The sequence below is a fragment of the Olea europaea genome, unplaced genomic scaffold (assembly GCF_002742605.1).
Source record: "Olea europaea var. sylvestris unplaced genomic scaffold, O_europaea_v1 scaffold1569, whole genome shotgun sequence".
Classification (NCBI taxonomy): domain Eukaryota; kingdom Viridiplantae; phylum Streptophyta; class Magnoliopsida; order Lamiales; family Oleaceae; genus Olea; species Olea europaea.
This window is the reverse complement of record NW_019233298.1, coordinates 50,951-69,240: the sequence shown is the minus strand read 5'-3', so window position 1 is coordinate 69,240 and position 18,290 is coordinate 50,951. Positions and strand designations below refer to the sequence as shown.

At 32.5% G+C, this 18,290-nt stretch overlaps 2 protein-coding genes across 7 annotated transcripts in view; both read right to left on the bottom strand.

Moving 5' to 3' along the window:
* Positions 1–2,679: 2,679 nt before the first annotated feature.
* Positions 2,680–12,284, bottom strand: LOC111376851 (protein DEK-like). 4 transcript variants are annotated; one of them, XM_022999849.1, is made up of 13 exons: positions 12,145–12,267; positions 11,761–11,828; positions 10,858–11,564; positions 10,699–10,732; positions 10,181–10,260; positions 6,195–6,254; positions 5,985–6,095; positions 5,617–5,697; positions 5,398–5,481; positions 4,199–4,646; positions 3,900–4,012; positions 3,589–3,619; positions 2,680–3,134 (listed from the first exon to the last, which is right to left on the bottom strand). In XM_022999849.1, the coding sequence occupies exons 1-13, from the start codon at positions 12,213–12,215 to the stop codon at positions 2,983–2,985; spliced, it is 2,040 nt and encodes a 679-aa protein (XP_022855617.1). In that variant the 5' UTR covers positions 12,216–12,267; the 3' UTR covers positions 2,680–2,982. The 4 variants fall into 4 exon arrangements, with proteins under 4 accessions (XP_022855617.1, XP_022855619.1, XP_022855618.1 ...); XM_022999851.1 differs by lacking the exon at positions 11,761–11,828 and having other exon boundaries at positions 10,858–11,620; positions 12,145–12,284; XM_022999850.1 differs by lacking the exon at positions 11,761–11,828 and having other exon boundaries at positions 10,858–11,633; positions 12,145–12,250.
* Positions 12,285–17,098: 4,814 nt separating this feature from the next.
* The window catches only part of LOC111376850 (cysteine synthase 2), a 12,583-nt gene continuing 11,391 nt past the window's right edge, over positions 17,099–18,290 (bottom strand). For 2 of the 3 annotated variants that reach the window (XM_022999848.1, XM_022999845.1), the window contains one exon: positions 17,099–17,410. The gene's annotated coding sequence lies outside the window, so the exon portion shown is untranslated. Of the gene's footprint in view, positions 17,411–17,487; positions 17,770–18,290 lie in introns of all 3 variants that reach the window. The other variant, XM_022999847.1, reaches the window with a different exon arrangement.

The following is an 18,290-nucleotide window of genomic DNA, read 5'->3' as shown; positions in this document are numbered from 1 at the left end:
TCAACCTGCAGAACAATGCCTATCCCAATACCCCAACCCCACCCAAAAAAAAAGATTCTAAGCTAGTTGGTCCAACATCAGCATCTCTTACTCACTGCCCTTCTCACCCACTCCACCACCACCAGAAGAAAACTCCTTTTCGATTCGAATGAAAATGTTTGGGTAATGGGGAATGCAATATACAATCAAGAACTTTGTCATCGACTGGATATGGGGATGAGGGCATCGTCGTCGGCCTGAAGGAAGGAGGCTGGTTTCAATGGTTTGAGAAGTTTCCAATTTAGAGAGAGTGGAGGTAATATAGGATTTAGGTTTGAAGGAGAGAATACGATTTTGAGGCCTTCAGCTTTTCTCTTTTGCTTTTTTAACTTGCCACGTCAGCTTATTTTAAAATCTTGTAATTCCCCTGTGAAACTGGCCTGTACGTGTAGACTAATTGAGTAAATTTTACCTCTTATTTCATTAGGAAAATCCCCAACTTTCTCACAGAGGTTTTACAAGAAAGACACATGGGGGTGGGCCCATGTGATTTTTTTATTGAGGTGGGCCCACTAATGTGTATTATGTGAAATGACTGTTTATTTTTCCTTCGTAAATGTAGCATTATTGATTTTATTAAGCTTAACAATGCATATACCTCTCTTCATTTTCACTTTATCAGTGCGTGTTCAAGCCACGTTATTTTTTTTTAACAATGTATTTTAAAATAATAAATTGATGGAAAATGTATATTTAAAAAATAGGAAAAAGATTTAAATTTACGTATAATATTATTTTATTAAAAAATATGTGATTAAAATGATATCAAATCGCTATTTAAAATGTATTGTTTCCCCCAAAAAAGCGATTCAAACATGGCCCAATGGGGACGACAAAATTATCCGTCTCAACCTGCCCCGAATAGTTGACAGAATGACGATGGGGAACATGTCCCCTCCCTTGAATTTGCCCAAACGCTTCCTAATCTTTTTATTTTATTTTGTTTTACGTTTTATAATTTAAAAAATATTTGTAACTCGTTACCACAAGCTTCGGTTAAATTATATTACTTGACAGGCAATAGAGAAGGAAATAATCGCCATATAATTCCTTTTTTTCCTTCTTTTTTTTTTTTTTTTTGCATATAATTAACGAAATAACAATGGATTCTTCAAATGTTAAACATACATGCATGGTCTCTAAAAAATTATACGATACCATATATTATTTCGAACAAAAATCTCAAAGCACAACTTAAAATTTGAAGGAACGAAAAAATTAATTAATTTACAAGAAAGCAGACAGCTACAATTTTCTGAACATGTTCAAAATTTAATTAGACATAAATGTCTATTGCAATCAAATTAAAAGAAACAAAGTTACCTGCTTAAGTTTTAGATTTTTGTTCTGTGAAACGAGGCACAATCACACCATCGAACCGTCACGCTCTGACACGACTCATACAAACCTGTGAGGTAGGGCTATAGAGGAAAATGGGTGAGTATGGGGAATACTCGATAGATTACAAATATTAGTACAATCACTAATAGCATGTATCATTTATATATCAAAATAAATCATACTGTCATATCATATCTTTATAATCGATAAGAGCTTATATCATATCATATCTTTTTGTACCGGATGGCCATATATATCATATCGTATCATATCATTAGCAAAATATTTATCAATATCAAATAACAAAAATTAAACAGGACAAACCACTTATAAGTCGTTATCCTATCTTATTACCTTCAAATGCTTTTCAGCCAAAGGAAGAATGCTGAGATAAAAATGTACTATAAATGCTAATGAATAAAATAAATTGCAATTATTTTCTTATATCATGGAAATATTTCTAGATATTGCTTCAAAAATTTTTCAAAAAACTAAAATTCATATACTAATAAAAATACAAAAAATGCAAAATTCGTGTAACACACGTGACAGTCACTGTGCAGAGTTTTTTTTTTTTTTTTTTTTTAAATCCCCCAACATTTTCAAAATATAAAATGTATAGCACATGAAATAATTAATTGTACTCTATTAAAATTTGTGGGACTTAACATTATTTATCTATTACATGTTAGAAATTCAACAGTTTCAGAGGTATTACATATTAAAAATTTATACTAAATTATGAATTAGTTTTAAATTAAGCTTTGGCATGAAAATCGTAAAGCTTAACTAAACGACAAAGCAAGCATCCAGCCTAGAAGAAGCCTAGGCTAGCTTTTCAGAGCACATGCAATAAGAGAGGTCAGTGATATTTTTGTAGCATGAAGGTGAGCTTCTAAAATTGGGTCAAATAAATATTTTTGTTTAATGACTGATTAGGGGAAAAAAAAATTTAGCACCAAAGTGAAACATAAATAAGTTAGGGGCAAAAACAGCGCAAGCAAGATCGTCCACCAAGGTAAACCCTTTGCAAAGAAATAATCAGAGCCGTAAATGTAAATATTCAATATTTCTGGCTCCAAGTTTTCTTCTTTTACATTTTTCCTTTTGGCAAATCAATCGACCCAACAAACAAGATGGGGATGGCCTGATGTTCAGGGCGGCCACAGATGCATAAAATCTAGAATATATGCAACTGCACTATCAATGCGCTTCAGGGAGACAAACATGATGCCACGCTACAAAAGGAAAATATAAGAATGAAACCATAATGACTAATACAATTTACAAAAAAAGGCAGATTTTAATGGCATTAGATATGGATCATACCCCAAAACTAAACCATCCAATCTATTTCGCAATTAAGGGTCAGTACATGGGAATAGATAAGGAAGAAAAAGAAATGCTACATACTTTCATGATGTGTGCATAAAAGCTGAGGTAATTCCTATTCAACAAGAGAAAGAGAGCACTCTACACGGTAGAGGACCAATATAATTGAGAAAGACAGAATACATTGTACAGTAGCTGAAGAGGATGAATAGAAAACTGGTACTTTGCTCATTGCGTTGCATCTTCTCTATATGACTATATCTCGTCTCATCAGGCCACCGCGCTTCGACGGGCAGGCTTTTTTCCATCCTTCTCAGCATCACCTTCATCATCTGACCTGCCGGCTAGTTTAGTGAGTTCCTCTTGGATCATGAGCTTTATTGATGATTTTCTGGGGGTCAGATCTGTACTGAATTGCTTGGCTGAAAAAATAAAAAGGGTTAGTCACACATTTAAGTAGATGCCTAATGGAATTCTAAGCATTGTGAAATATATTTAAAGGTTTTGATTTTTCAGATTAAATTGGCCAGGTGACTGAAAGAATCAGATAGAGCAGTCCAAAGAGGCAGTAGCATGCCAAATTCTCTTAGGGATCAGAAAGCCATAAGCTTATTTGGTGATACTTCTAGTTCATGAAATTTAAGAAATACATGTAGCATTGCAGAAAGGAAAAATGGAGTGCAATAGTCGTAAAAACATTTTCGCCAATTAACTCCAAAGGAAGATAGCAGCGAAAACAAAGTATAAAGGAATTCTTGATTATTGTAAGACAGAAATTTCCGAGAAATAATAATTCGCGCGAAAAGAAAGTATGAAGGAATTCTTAATCATTATACGACTGCAATTTCGTGAAAAGAATAATTCATTGGAGCATACCAAGTTGCTTCAGAATGTCTGTGAAAGTCGCCTGCAATGTTCAACAGATGCACACTGATACGTTAGAATCAGAACAAAAAACATGAAAACTCAAAAATGACATGAATAACAAATAAATGGCATGCAAACAAACTAACCACAAACCATTCCACATAAAGAAATTCAAATTTCTATTAATTACGATTTGTCTTGAATCAAAAGCATGAAAACTTTCAAGTTCTTTAAAAGACGTTCCATTCCATGTTATTTTAAATATGAAAAAGCAGTAAAATGAACAAGTTCTAAAATTGAAGGCTTTTTGAGATTCTCACCGTATCGAAGTCCACCTCTTTGAGAATTTCACACGTTGCACTCTTGAGTTCATCGTCACTTGGCTTTAGCTTGTCCTCCTTGGGCTTGAGTTTGCCTTTCACTGCCTTCTTTCCTTCATTTGAACAAAATACAAAATGAGCATCAGAAAAAAGCTTCTCCCGAGGTCCCAACTTTGTAACTTGTTAGGAAGTTCAGACTTTGAGATAGCATTCTGGCTGGTCACCAGAACACTTATTAGAGAACTAAAGCGAGCAGAAGGTCACTTCAAATTCAAGGGTATAAAAATTAGAATTCTCACCAGTACTTTCCTTCGGTGCAGATTTCTTTGAAGTCGTCGATTTCTCCTCAAGCGCTTCACCTTTCTGCTTACCAGAAGACTTCTTTGCACTATTATCATTACTGTATTTGGAGCGACTCGTTGATTTTGCACGAGCTTTTTTAGTTGGAGGACTGGCCTTTTTAGCAAGTGCAACTTTCTTAATTTTTCCCTTTTCAGCTGATTTCTTCTTTGCTGGAGACTTTGTTGAACTTCGCTTCTGCTTTCCTCTGTACTTGACAGACTCATCATCTTCAGATTCACTCTCTTTCTTACTTTCAGCATGTTCGGAAATCTCCTCTTCGGATTTTTCACTAGCATCGTCGATATTTTCCTCTTCATGCATTTCCTCTTTTTCTTCTTCTGATTCATCTTCAGTTTCCAGAATGCTCTTGTTCTCCTCATTATTTTTCGATCCTCTCTTTTGACTCTGGAAATACCCCAAATATATAGAGATTGATGAACAGGATATACTGACCAAATGTATGAACATAATTTCACACATCATCTTTGAAAATGTTCTTTATTTCAATTTCATATTTCTAATTGAATTTAGGCAGCTGAGCTTCCACGATATCATCATCAACAGAATGCACATAATATTTCCATTTTGGTGTAATTGTGTGTTGCTTCATTTCTTTTATTTTGGACGTGAGGGGTACAGGCTTCATAACAATCTTGACATTAATCAAAAGTCAGATCAGCGATAGATTTCTTTGTCAAATGAACACTAAAGTTGAGCATGTTGCAGATGACATCATCCTTGAATAAGTACAGGAAATACGAAGAAACCTATGTAACAAAAAGGGAGTACTCTTTGGCTTCAGAGTCCCTTTCTGCTTTCATTCGGAATCCCAATGATAGACATAATTATTCTCTTCATAATTAACACAAATGAAAAATATTTCAATGCTGCAAACACAAACCTCCTAAGGCCGTATCGCACCAAGGGTTTTAATCTGAGCATGTGACTGAAAGTGGAGGAATCGCAAGAATGCATCAACATAACCAAACCCAATTCCACCCACCAAAGAAATGAAAAGCACAAGTAAAATGATAACAGCAACAGCAAAAACCTACTCATGGTACATATACAAAGACTTCTATCATCATGCATGAAGAATTATTCTGCTAAAACTTTTTAGTTTCTAATACAAACAACTAACAAGAAAGCGTGATACCTTAGCTGATCCTTGTGAAGGTGTACTCCCAATTTCTGATTCACTTCTTTTCCCATCTCTCTTGCGCTTTTTGCCTTTACTTGACTGGCAAAGAAGAGGAGGTAATTGAACATGAACAAGCTAAGTGAAAGCAAATAAATTACTTATTCCCGTTGACCTAGTTAAGAGAGACAAAAAAAATAAAATAAAATAAAATAAAAACTGAGCATAGTAGAGAACCTGCTCCTTTTCAGCAAGCAACTCCGTGGTTGTGGCATGAGGAGCCATCAGAAACTCAATCAACTTTGCAATAATATCTTCCTGGATGCACACAAATGACAGTTTGAATTTTAATCCATCACTGAAAGCAATGTAAGAGAGATCCAATATATCCAATCAATATTTCTTGATTTCAGGGTTAATAAGATAGCACTAGCAAGATATTTAAAACATACATGCATAAGTATATCTCAGAATAAGAATGTAAAGATCAAAAAATAGCAAAAACTCGAGAATCAGTATTTCCCATTAAGGGAATGGTCAATAGCAATATGGATGTGAATGTAGAAGTTTCCAGCTTAATGTAAAAAAGAAAGATATCTACAGACCTTTCTTGTATTAGCCTTGGGAATCTGCAAATCAAGAACATCGCAGAATTCCACCAATTTCTCTTTGACACACTTGTCAAGTTTTTCTTTTACTTTTATCATTTGCTTTTCCTGACAAAAAGTGCATTTTACATGCTTAGAGTTGGGACACTGCAGGCAATAGCAAATTGGTTCATGCACAATCCATCAACTCATAATATAGAGATTTACCTCATTGTCAGGCCACACAAACCCAGAAAAATTGGATATGTTGTTCTTGACTTGAGCTGCCTGCATAAAGTCATTAGAATTATTACAAGTGAACAAGCCACGTAATTAAGCAAAGCATGCGGCTGACAAAAAAAAAAGAGATGTATATTGATTACAGAATCATAATCTGGAGGAAAAAAATATCATAAGAAGCTGGAAGTTATTATGGTATCATGAAAATATGGAAATGCTTCCATATCTTTAACATCCCCCATAAGTAGCAACCAAAATAAGTTCGGAACTAAATCGAATGCAAACTGCCCAAAAGAATGATACATGGAAATGATATCTGCAACTTTTAATGGACAAAATATATGCATGTCGTTGCTGAAATTCATATAAAAAGAATATGAATGTGAAAACTTCATGGAGGAAGCAATAATGATAATTAAAAAAAGAAGGCCAGGAATTGTTAGATAAAGAAACCTCAAGAACAAGGCGAAGAAATCGTCAATTAAAATGAAAAGCTTGAGAACGAGATCAAGAATCGGTCACTGAGAAAAAACCTTAAGCACAAGTTGATGCAACAGAATGACACAACAGCGAAGAACACAACCAAAGACTCGTTGATTCTATGAAGCCCCTTTCTGGTATAGATTTTTTGAGAATGGATTTCATGAAAAAAGTAATTCTTTTGAAAAATGAGTGTCTAAAAAATATGGAAAAGTTAAATGAGTTCACGTACAAAATTATTTTATGGAGAGAATGTGTAATTGCAAAGAGTTATGGAAAAAATGAGTTTTAAAAAATGGGGGACCAACAAGGTGAAGAAAAAACCTCGAGCACTAGGTGATGTAGCAGAATGAAGAAAGAATGAACAAGATCAAAGACTCAATGATTCTACTAAATACTAATATTCGAAAATCTGGGAGTCAATAATTCGTTAGTTCGTAAAAAGAACAATACCGAACAATTGATAAACAATTGGAGAACACTCCAAAAGATATCAAGTTTTTTAATTAAAAAAACAATTCACCACCTATTCGTTGCAGACATAGAGGGGGTTATATACTTTTATTACAAGCCTTATTTCTTACACAATTAAGGACAAGAAATTATCTTACTATATGTTTAAGCAAAACTATGCAAGGAAGAAAACTGACTCTAATAATAATAATAGAAAGACAACAAAAAAGATGCTAATTGGACACAATCACATGCCACGAGTTTATCCTCCAACAGGGACCACAGAATTGCTTCCAACATATATCTATTTTTGAAAGGAAGTAAATTTACTATTTAGCGATATTAATAGAAAGACAATAAGAGTGATGCTAACTGGGCACAATCACAAGATTTAAAACTACGACCATAGAACTGCTTCCAACATATATTCGGATGGTCATGAAAAAGCCAATATGTGACTGCTATATTCATAGCATATTCACAGAGGGGTTGAAAGTTCAATCCTTGAAACATTACTTTTTCTAAACGCCAAAAATAGTAGTTTTGCTATTCCAAACAATAAGTTTCTCGAGAAATGCGACATTTTTTTAGAGAATTCGTATAACATAACTTCTTGAGGAATTTTTTCAGTTCTTCCATGATTCCCCACCATCTATAAATCGATGCTTAGGTCTAAGAGGTACCATCCGAGTCCAATTCAGTTCTTTATGGTTTGGGAAGAGCTAGAGGAGCCAATGCATATTTCTAGAAATCCCTCAATCAGGACCTTGCCTTCTCTTCCCGCATTTATTCCCTTTCCATTTGATGCTTCAAAGAGCTCTACAGAAGAGGTAGGTTCACTAAAGAAATAAATAGTTTTTAAAATCTATCCAAGCCCAAACTTTGTTTTCCCGAGACATGATGTGTACTCATGTGATAAAAACGAGGATCTCTGCTTGTAAACAAATGGTTGAAAATTGATGAAGTTGAAGAAATGGATTAGAAAACAAAGAAGATAGCATTTACAGACCTAAAACTCTTCTAGGATATTTCTTGACAACTAATGAAATGCCCTTCACTTCACTGGACCAATCTTTGGAGATAGCATCGTTCGGTTTCTCATCAAATTTTAGAGAGTCATCACAACCATCCAAATCCAAAGATTCTTCCATCTCCAGATTGTAAGGGACAAAAATGCTTCTAATGTAATATAACTTCAGCTATCTCGGCTTCACGATTCATAGGTCGTAGCTTCACGAACAGCAACCTTAATCTATCATGAACATGGTTTGCCTCAATTCCAACAATGATATAGTGGAATGATACAAGAATGAAGAATACAATCAAAGAATCTTTAATTCTATGAAAACCCAGTACTTTGAGAGTCAATAATTTGCTGATTCATAAAAAACGAATACCAAACAATCGACAGACAATTGGAGAACACTCCAAAAGATTACAGATTTTTTATTCAAAATAATTCACCACCAATTCGTAGAAAACATAGTGGGGATCATATAGCCTTATTACAAATTTCTTGAATAATTATGGACTCAAAACAATCTTCCTACCTTGATTAAGCAAAACCATGTAAAGAAGTAAATTGACTTTGATATAATAATTGGAATGAAAATTAAAAAGAAGCTAATTGGGTAAAATCATAGGCCATGACTTTATCCTCCATCAGGGACCGTAGAATTGCTTCCAATAGATATTCAGTTGGCTAGTTTCGGATGGTTGCGACATACCAATATTAAACCCTATTTTCGTTGACCACTAATCAATCAATAATGGAAAGATCCTTTAGCAAAGTCAAGAATCAGTTGCTAAAGGAAAACCCTTAGAAGCAAGGTCAGGAACCAATCAATAAAGGAAGAAACCTTTAGGTCACTAAACATGTAAATAGAAAAAGCCATATAAAAGGTCTGATATTTAATGAAAACGATTTTTTGAGGTGTAAAATGTGGATTGAAACCAACACAAAGAAAAGATTTATTTTTATTTATTGACATAACTAAACAAAATGAGAAAATTAGGGCTCCACCAGTAAGAAAGGGGCAGGGAAGCTGAAAGGTACAAAAAATGGAATAGACCTTGAATGGGATTTAGCTCCAAAGATGTTGTGATGAGTGTGAGGAGTCTTAAAATTGCAGAATAATGACTTGACCGACTTTCCACAAAACAAAACATATAAACCAATCAAAGGCCATGAGATGAGGAAAAATAGTACTGATTGAACAGGATAAGACAAAAAAAGGAACAACCTGGCAGGACGAGCAGCAAAAGCCCACTCGTTGGATAATGGAAGCGAACATTGTTTAACCTAAGGCAATAGGCTCTGATTCCAGGATAATATGATTCAGACCACATATTGAAGAATAAAAATGAGATTCTGTAACCTCGTCTATCTATAAATTACAATGTGAAAGACCCTTCAAATTAAAATCTAGCACAAAAGAAACGATACTATATTGATTACACAATCATACTATGAAGGAAACATTATCGCAAGTATCTCAAAGATATAACAGCATCACAAAAAATATTGAAATGCTTCCGCATCTTCAACACAAAAGTGTCAGAACCATGTGGTCAAGCAAACAGAGGCTTATAAAAGTATATTTGGATATCAACAACACAATAACAAAAAATATAAGGTGAGTAGTTAAGAAACTGAAGTGGTGAGCAGCTCCAAAAACGATACCAATTTAAATTAGAATGTCAACAGCGGATGAGAGAAACTAGATATTAAATTGTCCACATGAAATGTTTAACTATATTGTGCGCATCCCAAAATACATGAAGTTCAGGATGCATTAACGGTTCTGGAAGAAATTAATGGCCAAACTTCGAATGCAAATAGTATCATTCACATAAAAAAGTTACTACACAAAAATCCATGAATATCCAATGGCAAGACTTTTTCAAAATAACTGAATAAAGTGATATGACACTTTACACTAAATGAACGAAAAAGAAGAAGAGGAGAGACAGAAAAAGGTAAAGAGCATGGCATGGAAGGAAGGAGAGCCCGAATTCTATACAGGAACTCAAAAGTTCACCTTTCCCCTCCTTCCAAAGAGTATAGTATGCAGCAATTTGAAGGTGTCATCAGTCTTTCTTCTCAATAACTTGTAAGCAACTGAAACAAAAATACAGTTCAGAAAACAATCCTGTATTCATCTCTATAGCTTCGTAGCTATACAACAACAAAAAATAAATGTAATAGTACATACAAGAGAATTTCTATTTTCTTTTGTGGGCCTGCCCACAGCGGGTGTAACTGAAAAATCCTAGCATATAATGTACCACAACAAACTTCTCGATCAAATTCAAGACAAGTACAAAACAGGTAATAAAATGGAGAAAGGCGTGTCTTTAGCTGTATAACTGGGCCTTGTGCCCAAGCCGTTATATCATGTATATAATATCACCATGGGCAAATTCACCATATCCATATTGCTCACATTAGAGTTAAAATTCAAGAATCGTATTACTGCAACTCTCATTGCTGTTTCAATTTAAAGTGAACATGAATTCATTAGTAAATTGTTGCCAAAGAAATAATAAAAAGATGTACCGTTAGGGATATCTTTCAATGCAGTTCCACGACCCTGCAAACAAACATTATTATGTCACAAAGTATATCATCATTAATAGATCATTATGCTAACTGCTAAACAGTAAAATGAACATTCATAAAAAGTTGGTCAAAAAAGTGAAACATTAAAGAAAATGCCTCTTCTATTTGGAAATCCTTAGCGTTGTCCTTCTCAATAGTAGCAACCAGCCTTTCTACGGATTTTCGTTCACGTACAGGGCGTTCAATTGCATAAGGTGTAGTTGTTTTAGGCTCCTCCATTTTCCTGGTGGGGGTTTTAGTTTGTTTTGCCTTTTTCTCTATGGGGGCTTCTAGTTTCTCCTCTTCAGCTTTCTTCTTCTTACTCTTGTCTTTTTGTCCAGAACGACTTTTGGTTCTAGGTTGCTTCTTCGATCCTTTTACCTCCTTATTTTCCTCTGGCTCTCCCTCCTCAGCGTTCACTTCGTCAACATCTCCTTCAACCTTATCTTCAGCCTCATCGTCAGGCTTCTTGCTAGATTCATCTTCTTTTCCCTCACTTTTGGTTTCTTCCTTCTCTTCTTCTCCTTTTGTTTCTTCCATCTGCTTTTTGTCTTTGGATTCTTCCTTTTCATATTTTTCTCCTATTCCATTCTCTGCTTCTTTTTCTTCAGTTTCCTTGCTTTCATTGATCTGCACTTTGTCCACTTCCATATTCTTGGATTCATCTTTCCCATCACCCTTTATATCTTCTTCCATCTCTGTTACTCCATTATTTTCCTCGCCTTTCTTCTCTGTCACAACCTCACTCTTCTCCTCCAGCTTATCATTCCCATTTGCAGCTGCCTCGAGCTTATCTGACTGGCCATCCTCCTCACCCATAATAACTGAAACTCAAAGATTGGAGCTTATCCTATAACCGTTTTCACTGATCCAAAATAAACTGCAGATAGAAACTAGAAGATAACATCATTGTTTATTAGAATATAAATTTAAAAGCGAAAAATAGACAAATGAAGAAACAAAGACAGAAATCACAAAGCACCCAGAAATGAGCCCAAGTTTAATAAATAAATGGGGTACCAAAAAAGCTGTAGCATGAACTCGAAATTTTGAACATGCATACGTGATTAAGGAAAACCCACAACTTCCTGCAAATGTTTATGTGTACACAAATATAAATACAAAATTATGCTTAAACATACAGCGACAACAAGCCCTGATAAGATCCACAGAATTCCCCCACAGCAATTAAACTCGAAGAAAACATGAAAGAACCAAAATTTCGCCAAAGAAAAAAAAAAGGAACAGTCGGAAAGTTATTTTTCCGAAGCATAATCCAGAACCCTAGGTGACAAAGGTGCAATTTCTTACCTCAAAACACACATGAAGAAACGACAACAGACACATTAAACACAGCAGAAATTAAGATTTTAAGAGAAATTCATGCAAATATACACAACTTACAGAGATTTGAGTGCAGAGTTACGAGATTCTGAAAGCACTTTTCGAAGCTCCCTCAGTGATTTGGTTTTCATTCATTTTCCTCTTTTGATTAACGTTTTTACACTTCGAAATGGTGGGGTACTGTTTGGGGAATTTATTTATAGCGGACTCCAAATCCGGATTTTAAAATCATTTAGTGCCATGTCGGATTGAAGGGTCAGTGACACTGGGCAGAACTCTAAGACTGGAGCTGAATCGACAGTTAAGAGAGAACATCGATAATAGACGGCCAAGATGAATGTTTTTCCACTGGACTTGAGAGTTGACTGATCGTAATTTACATTGGGTACTTTTAGCTCCCGTTTGACCCTCATTTTTTGTAATGAAAATGGGAGGAATAGTATTTTGTTGAAAAAATGAGTGGTTGAAAAAGAATGAAAAATTTTCGATTTACGTGTATTATTATTTTATGAAAAATTGTGTGATTGAAAATAGGAGAGATAAAAATCGAATGTAATGAAATATAATTTAATGGGGGCCAAAAAGGGGCTTAATATTAGTCATGTTAAACAACAAATTTTCTACTTTAATTAAAAAAATTAACATTCACCACAAAGATCTATTCTTGTATAAAAGAAAAAAATTACCCTTAAATGAGTTATTCAATTACAAAAATGGAAATCTGTTAAAAAAATCAAAATATCCTTAAATTACAAATTAAAATCCAAACACCTCTCAATTGAGATTTTAAAACGAAGTCACTCTTTTTCACACGATAAAAACTCTTTCATTTTTCATCCACTTCAATCTCAAAATTTCATAAACTTATCAGTTATCAACCTCACAAAAAATATTTCGTTAAATTTCAGCACTTTAATTCGGTAAGTATCTTTTCCTAGTATTTAATTTTATTTTTATTGAAGTCGTATATTTTTTTAAATGATAGAGAAAATAATATTAGAACCGAAGTGAAGGTCGGCACCGATAGTCGAAACGAATTATGGTCCGTTACGGACCATGAAAAATCATATTTCATTATTCTATTTCGATTATTTATTTGAATAAAAATAATAATATTTAATTCGATTTTTCATTTAACCATTTCTTTAATTAATTATCTTAATTGGTTAAGTAAGAAAATTATTACTCAATTTAATTTATTCCTTAAATATTTCGTTAATTACGTATGTTATTCATTTCATATTTAATTATTCTATTTCTCTTATTTATTTGAATAAAAATAATAATATTTAATTCGATTTTTCATTTCACTATTTCTTTAATTAATTATCTTAATTCGATAAGTAAGAAAATTATTATTCAATTTAATTTATTATTTAAATTTTTGTTAATTATGCATATTATTCATTTAATATTTAATGATTCTATTTCGATTATTTATTTCAATAAAAATAATAATATTTAATTCGATTTTTCATTTCACTATTTCTTTAATTAATTATCTTAATTCGATAAGTAAGAAAATTATTATTCAATTTAATTTATTATTTAAATTTTTGTTAATTATGCATATTATTCATTTAATATTTAATGATTCTATTTCGATTATTTATTTCAATAAAAATAATAATATTTAATTCGATTTGTCATTTAACCATTTTTTTAATTAATTATCTTAATTGATTAAGTAAGAAAATTATTATTCAATTTAATTTATTTTTTAAATATTTCGTTAATTATGTATATTATTCATTTCATATTTAATTATTCTATTTCGATTATTTATTTGAATAAAAATAATAATATTTTATTCGATTTTTCATTTTACTATTTCTTTAATTATTTATCTTCGTTGGTTAAGTAAGAAAATTATTATTCAATTTCATTTATTCTTTAAATATTTCGTTAATTATGTATATTATTAATTTCATGTTTAATTACTCTATTTCGATTATTTATTTGAATTAAAATATATTAATATTTTCATTCAAGTATTTCTTTAATTAATTATATTTATTGTTTCCATAATTAATTATTTTAATTTTCTTAAAATGTATCTTATTTGTTTCATATATTTAATTACTAAACATGTATTTATTATTTATTTCGTTTATTTAATTACTAAACATATATTTAAGTCAAAACAAAATATTAAAATTCTATTTAATCTATTTTTAAATATTTCGTTCATTATCTTAACATATTATTTATTTCATATTTAATTACATTTTTTAACATAAAAATTAAAATAAATTCATGAAAAAAAAATATATGAACCATTGTCGGGTCCGGACCCGGACCTAATGGTCCATTATGGACCGGGCGGCCTGGAGCTCGTCGAAATCTCATTTTTTCAGTTTTTCCAATATTTCAACTTCAAATTCGATCTTTTCTTCCATTTTAACCATAAAAAATTGAATTTAACTCATTCAAATCCTAAACATTCAAATTTTCACATTTTCAAAGAAATTATTTATAGAGAACGTGTCTAACTTTCCAGAAATGGCGTTCTCTGGCTGATCGTGGTGTGTTTAGAGAGGTCCGGGTCGTCGGTAGGCAACGGATCAGAACTCGTTTTTTTCTTTTTCTTTTTTCTTTTTCTCCTCTTATTTCTCTTCTCTTGGTTTGCAAATGAGGGGGATATTTTCGACCATAACAATTTTGTTTACATTTCTTTTTTCTTTTCTTTTTTTTTTTTATTGCAAAAATTTTGGTCAAAGGCCTTTGTGGAAAAGTGGGTGGGTGGGACAGCCATTGGCCACCATTTCCTCGTTTCCATTTGGTTGGCCCTGTTAGGTGAAGATGGGCTTTGGTACAAAACGGTTTGGATTGGGTTTGAACACAACCTCATAATAAACTCAATTAATTGGATCGGGCGAAATTTCAACCCGAAACAAAATAGGAAGGTTCAAAAAATCGACCTAAACCTATCTAAATTATCAATTAGCCCCTATTTGTTTCCCATTTTTTATAAGAATGCATTTTGAAATAGTTCATCAATGAAGAATGTGTAATTAAGAAATAAGAATTTTTTATTAGTTTTCGTGTAATATTATTTTATTAAAAAATGTATAATTGAAAAGAAGATAGGAGAAAATGTAATTTGAGAAAAATGGGTATCAAATAAGGGCTTTATGCTAGACGGATAGGGCAAGGCGCCTATTCTTGGAGGGGGAGCCGACAGGGGCACATTGCCCCTGTCCAATTTTCTTTATCCCAGTTTTGTGGTATCATGAAATCGTCCTTTCTTAATGACCTAAAAATTGAGGGTTTCAATTGGACCCGACACGAAACTTAACTTGACTTCGCATGAAATCTACCTGAGTTGGGTTCATTTTTAGTTAAATTGGTTTCACGATTATTATACCCTCTCCTAGGCTTCAAGTTGATGATATTATGCGTCAAAATGAAGTATATATAAATAAAGAAATATTTACAGGATTTTATTTTTATTTGTTGAAGCACTTGTCTTTTATTTTCTATAGTAATTTTTTAAAAATTATATCATCCTTGTTGGAGCTAATTTCATGAATGAATGGTCTGCCTTACTCAAGATCACCTGTCTCGTTGAGATTCATGAAAAAACATTATACATATTAAGCCCCCATTTGGCCCCCATTAAAACACATTATTTGTCAATTTCTCAAACTAGTGTGGGCCCCATGTGTTATAAAGTCAGATAGCGCAGTAGAATTCAAACGGAGGGTAACTGTTGGTCACAGTACTAAATGACAAAACTGCCCTCGCAACCACTCTCCTCAATTGGTCATCTAGCTTTGATATTGGAGGGTGGTTTTGTCCATTGGTACCAACAATCCTTCTGAAAAAATGTGATACATTGCAAATCATCAGGAAGGCAGCAGAATGGACCCGACTTGGGTCAAAAAAGGGGTTGAAAAGTGGCTGTAAAAATAAATTAAAGTACTTTAAACAGACATTAAATCGTGCTTATCTAGCTTTTCCCTAGTCACAAATTAAAAACTACCAATTTTAGGACGAGCTTGAAATTCAAATGTTAGTATATTTATCGAACCTAGCTCTAGTTGATACAACTCTTGAAGCCCCGTTTGTTTTTCATTAATGTAAGAATGAGAATGAAAAATATAGTCGTTACGGACCTCACGCAAAATATAGAAATTCAAATATGATGTCTTGATATGATGCATAACAATTATATTTTTTATTTTAATGGCCAGATAATAAAAACAAATAGGGGCTTATAGAGTAAAAAATTTGCCCCGATTTGGGTATCATTTTTTGTTGCTAAAATAACACCTTGAAGTGACGTCTATCAATTCAAGTTTTGAAACATTGACACGAAATATGTTGCATAAAATGAGTAAAAAAATAATTTCAGCGACTCATTTGAAGTTTCATGTGTATACCATTCAAAAACCATTTTTCAGCATCCTCAAAATCTAGAAACTAAGGGTCTGTTTTCTTCATGTTTCAATTTTGAATTTATTTTAAGTTTTGTGTTATGAGTAGCTATTTTGAAATTGTTGAAAATTCATTCTTTTTGTCATTTTGAAAAACAATTTCTAGAAACATAAAACTTGAAAACACATTTATTTTGAAATTTTTGAGAATTTTTTTATAATATTTTATTCAATAAATTCGATTATTCAATAAAATTTATTGTTTTAATGTTAATATAGTATTAAATAACATATAAATTTTGAAATTTGTGAAAAATGTTTTGAGTGTTGATGAAATGTATTAAATGACTCATTTTTTAACCATACATTCTTTAATAAAGTGTTGATGAAAAATAATTTGAACGTTTTAAATATGAGCCAAATATAGTCTTTGAAGTTCTTAAAACCAATTTCATTTGTAATTAATTTTTATTTCCACCACTAACATAAGTCAAAATTCAAATATAGTCTTTGAAGTTCTTAAAACCAATTTCATTTGTAATTAATTTTCATTTCCACCACTAACATAAGTCAAAATTCAATAACAAGAAACATGTTTTTGAAATATAAAACTTGTCTTGATTGAAACCTCAAACGTACAAATTACTTCAAAATTCTATAGTCCTTTTGAGGCAAATAACGCATTAGTATGTACAAATGTGAAACAATCCCTTCTATATTGAATTGCACATTACCAGTGTATGTAGTCTTATACTCACAATCAAGTATCATATAAAAAATAATAATATCCGTTTCTTCTTATGCTTCAAATCATAAAGTTCCATATCCTTTTGTCTCTTATCTGACCCTTGAAATCATCAGCTGAATGAGGAAGTGCAAGAATCTCATCTTACAATGGCCAAAGATCATCTCATGTTACAAGTGCAAGAATCATCAACTACATTTCACTACATCAGGAGTAGCATGTTACAGTGGCCAAAGATTATTCATGGGTACAACTCAAGGAAAAGGAAAAAGGCACTACCAACAAATAAGCTTGAAGAAGCAAACAGAACGTGGCATGCTTTAATAACGAACTAATCTCTATGTTCAACTGCCTGTCCTCTTTCCATTAACGTAACATCTCTACCAAATTTAACAACCATAAGAGAAGCAAACAAGCCTGAGGGCCCACTTCCAACAACTGCAACTTTTGGCTTCCTGTTATTAGGAAATTTGTAGGATTTACTGAAATCCCAAAAATGTCAATAGAAGCTGCAGTCTGATTTCTCTATGACCCCTTCAAAGTATTGCATTGTTTTGATTACTGACAAGAAATAATCCACTCGTGATGATTAGTGTAAAAAGAAAGTAGGCAGATTGCTTGAGGATTCTTTTCCAAGTTTCAGCATACAATTGTATTAACTTACTACCCATAATATATTTTACAAAATTTCCAACACGGTTATATTTTATTTCTTCTTCTTTTCCACTCAAAAGAAGCCTTCTCCAAGAGTTAAAAAAAAAAAAAATCAATTTTGTCTCTATTCTTTGTTCAGCGCTTAAATGCAGAAATGATCCATACCATACCAAGTTTACATGCAAAGCAGGCATTATAACTATTAATGCTATAAACAGAACTCAAGAGGAAAAAAGAGCCCAAAAATGGAAACATGAAATATAAATCAACTATGAACTTATATTATCAATTGAAAATTGGGAAAAAGCAGTACATCATCAAATACACCATAGAATTTTCTTGCTTACATAAATACATAAAATGCATCTATTTCCCCCATTCATTTCACCATAGGGATGTAAACGAGTCGAGCCGAGCCGGCTCCCGGG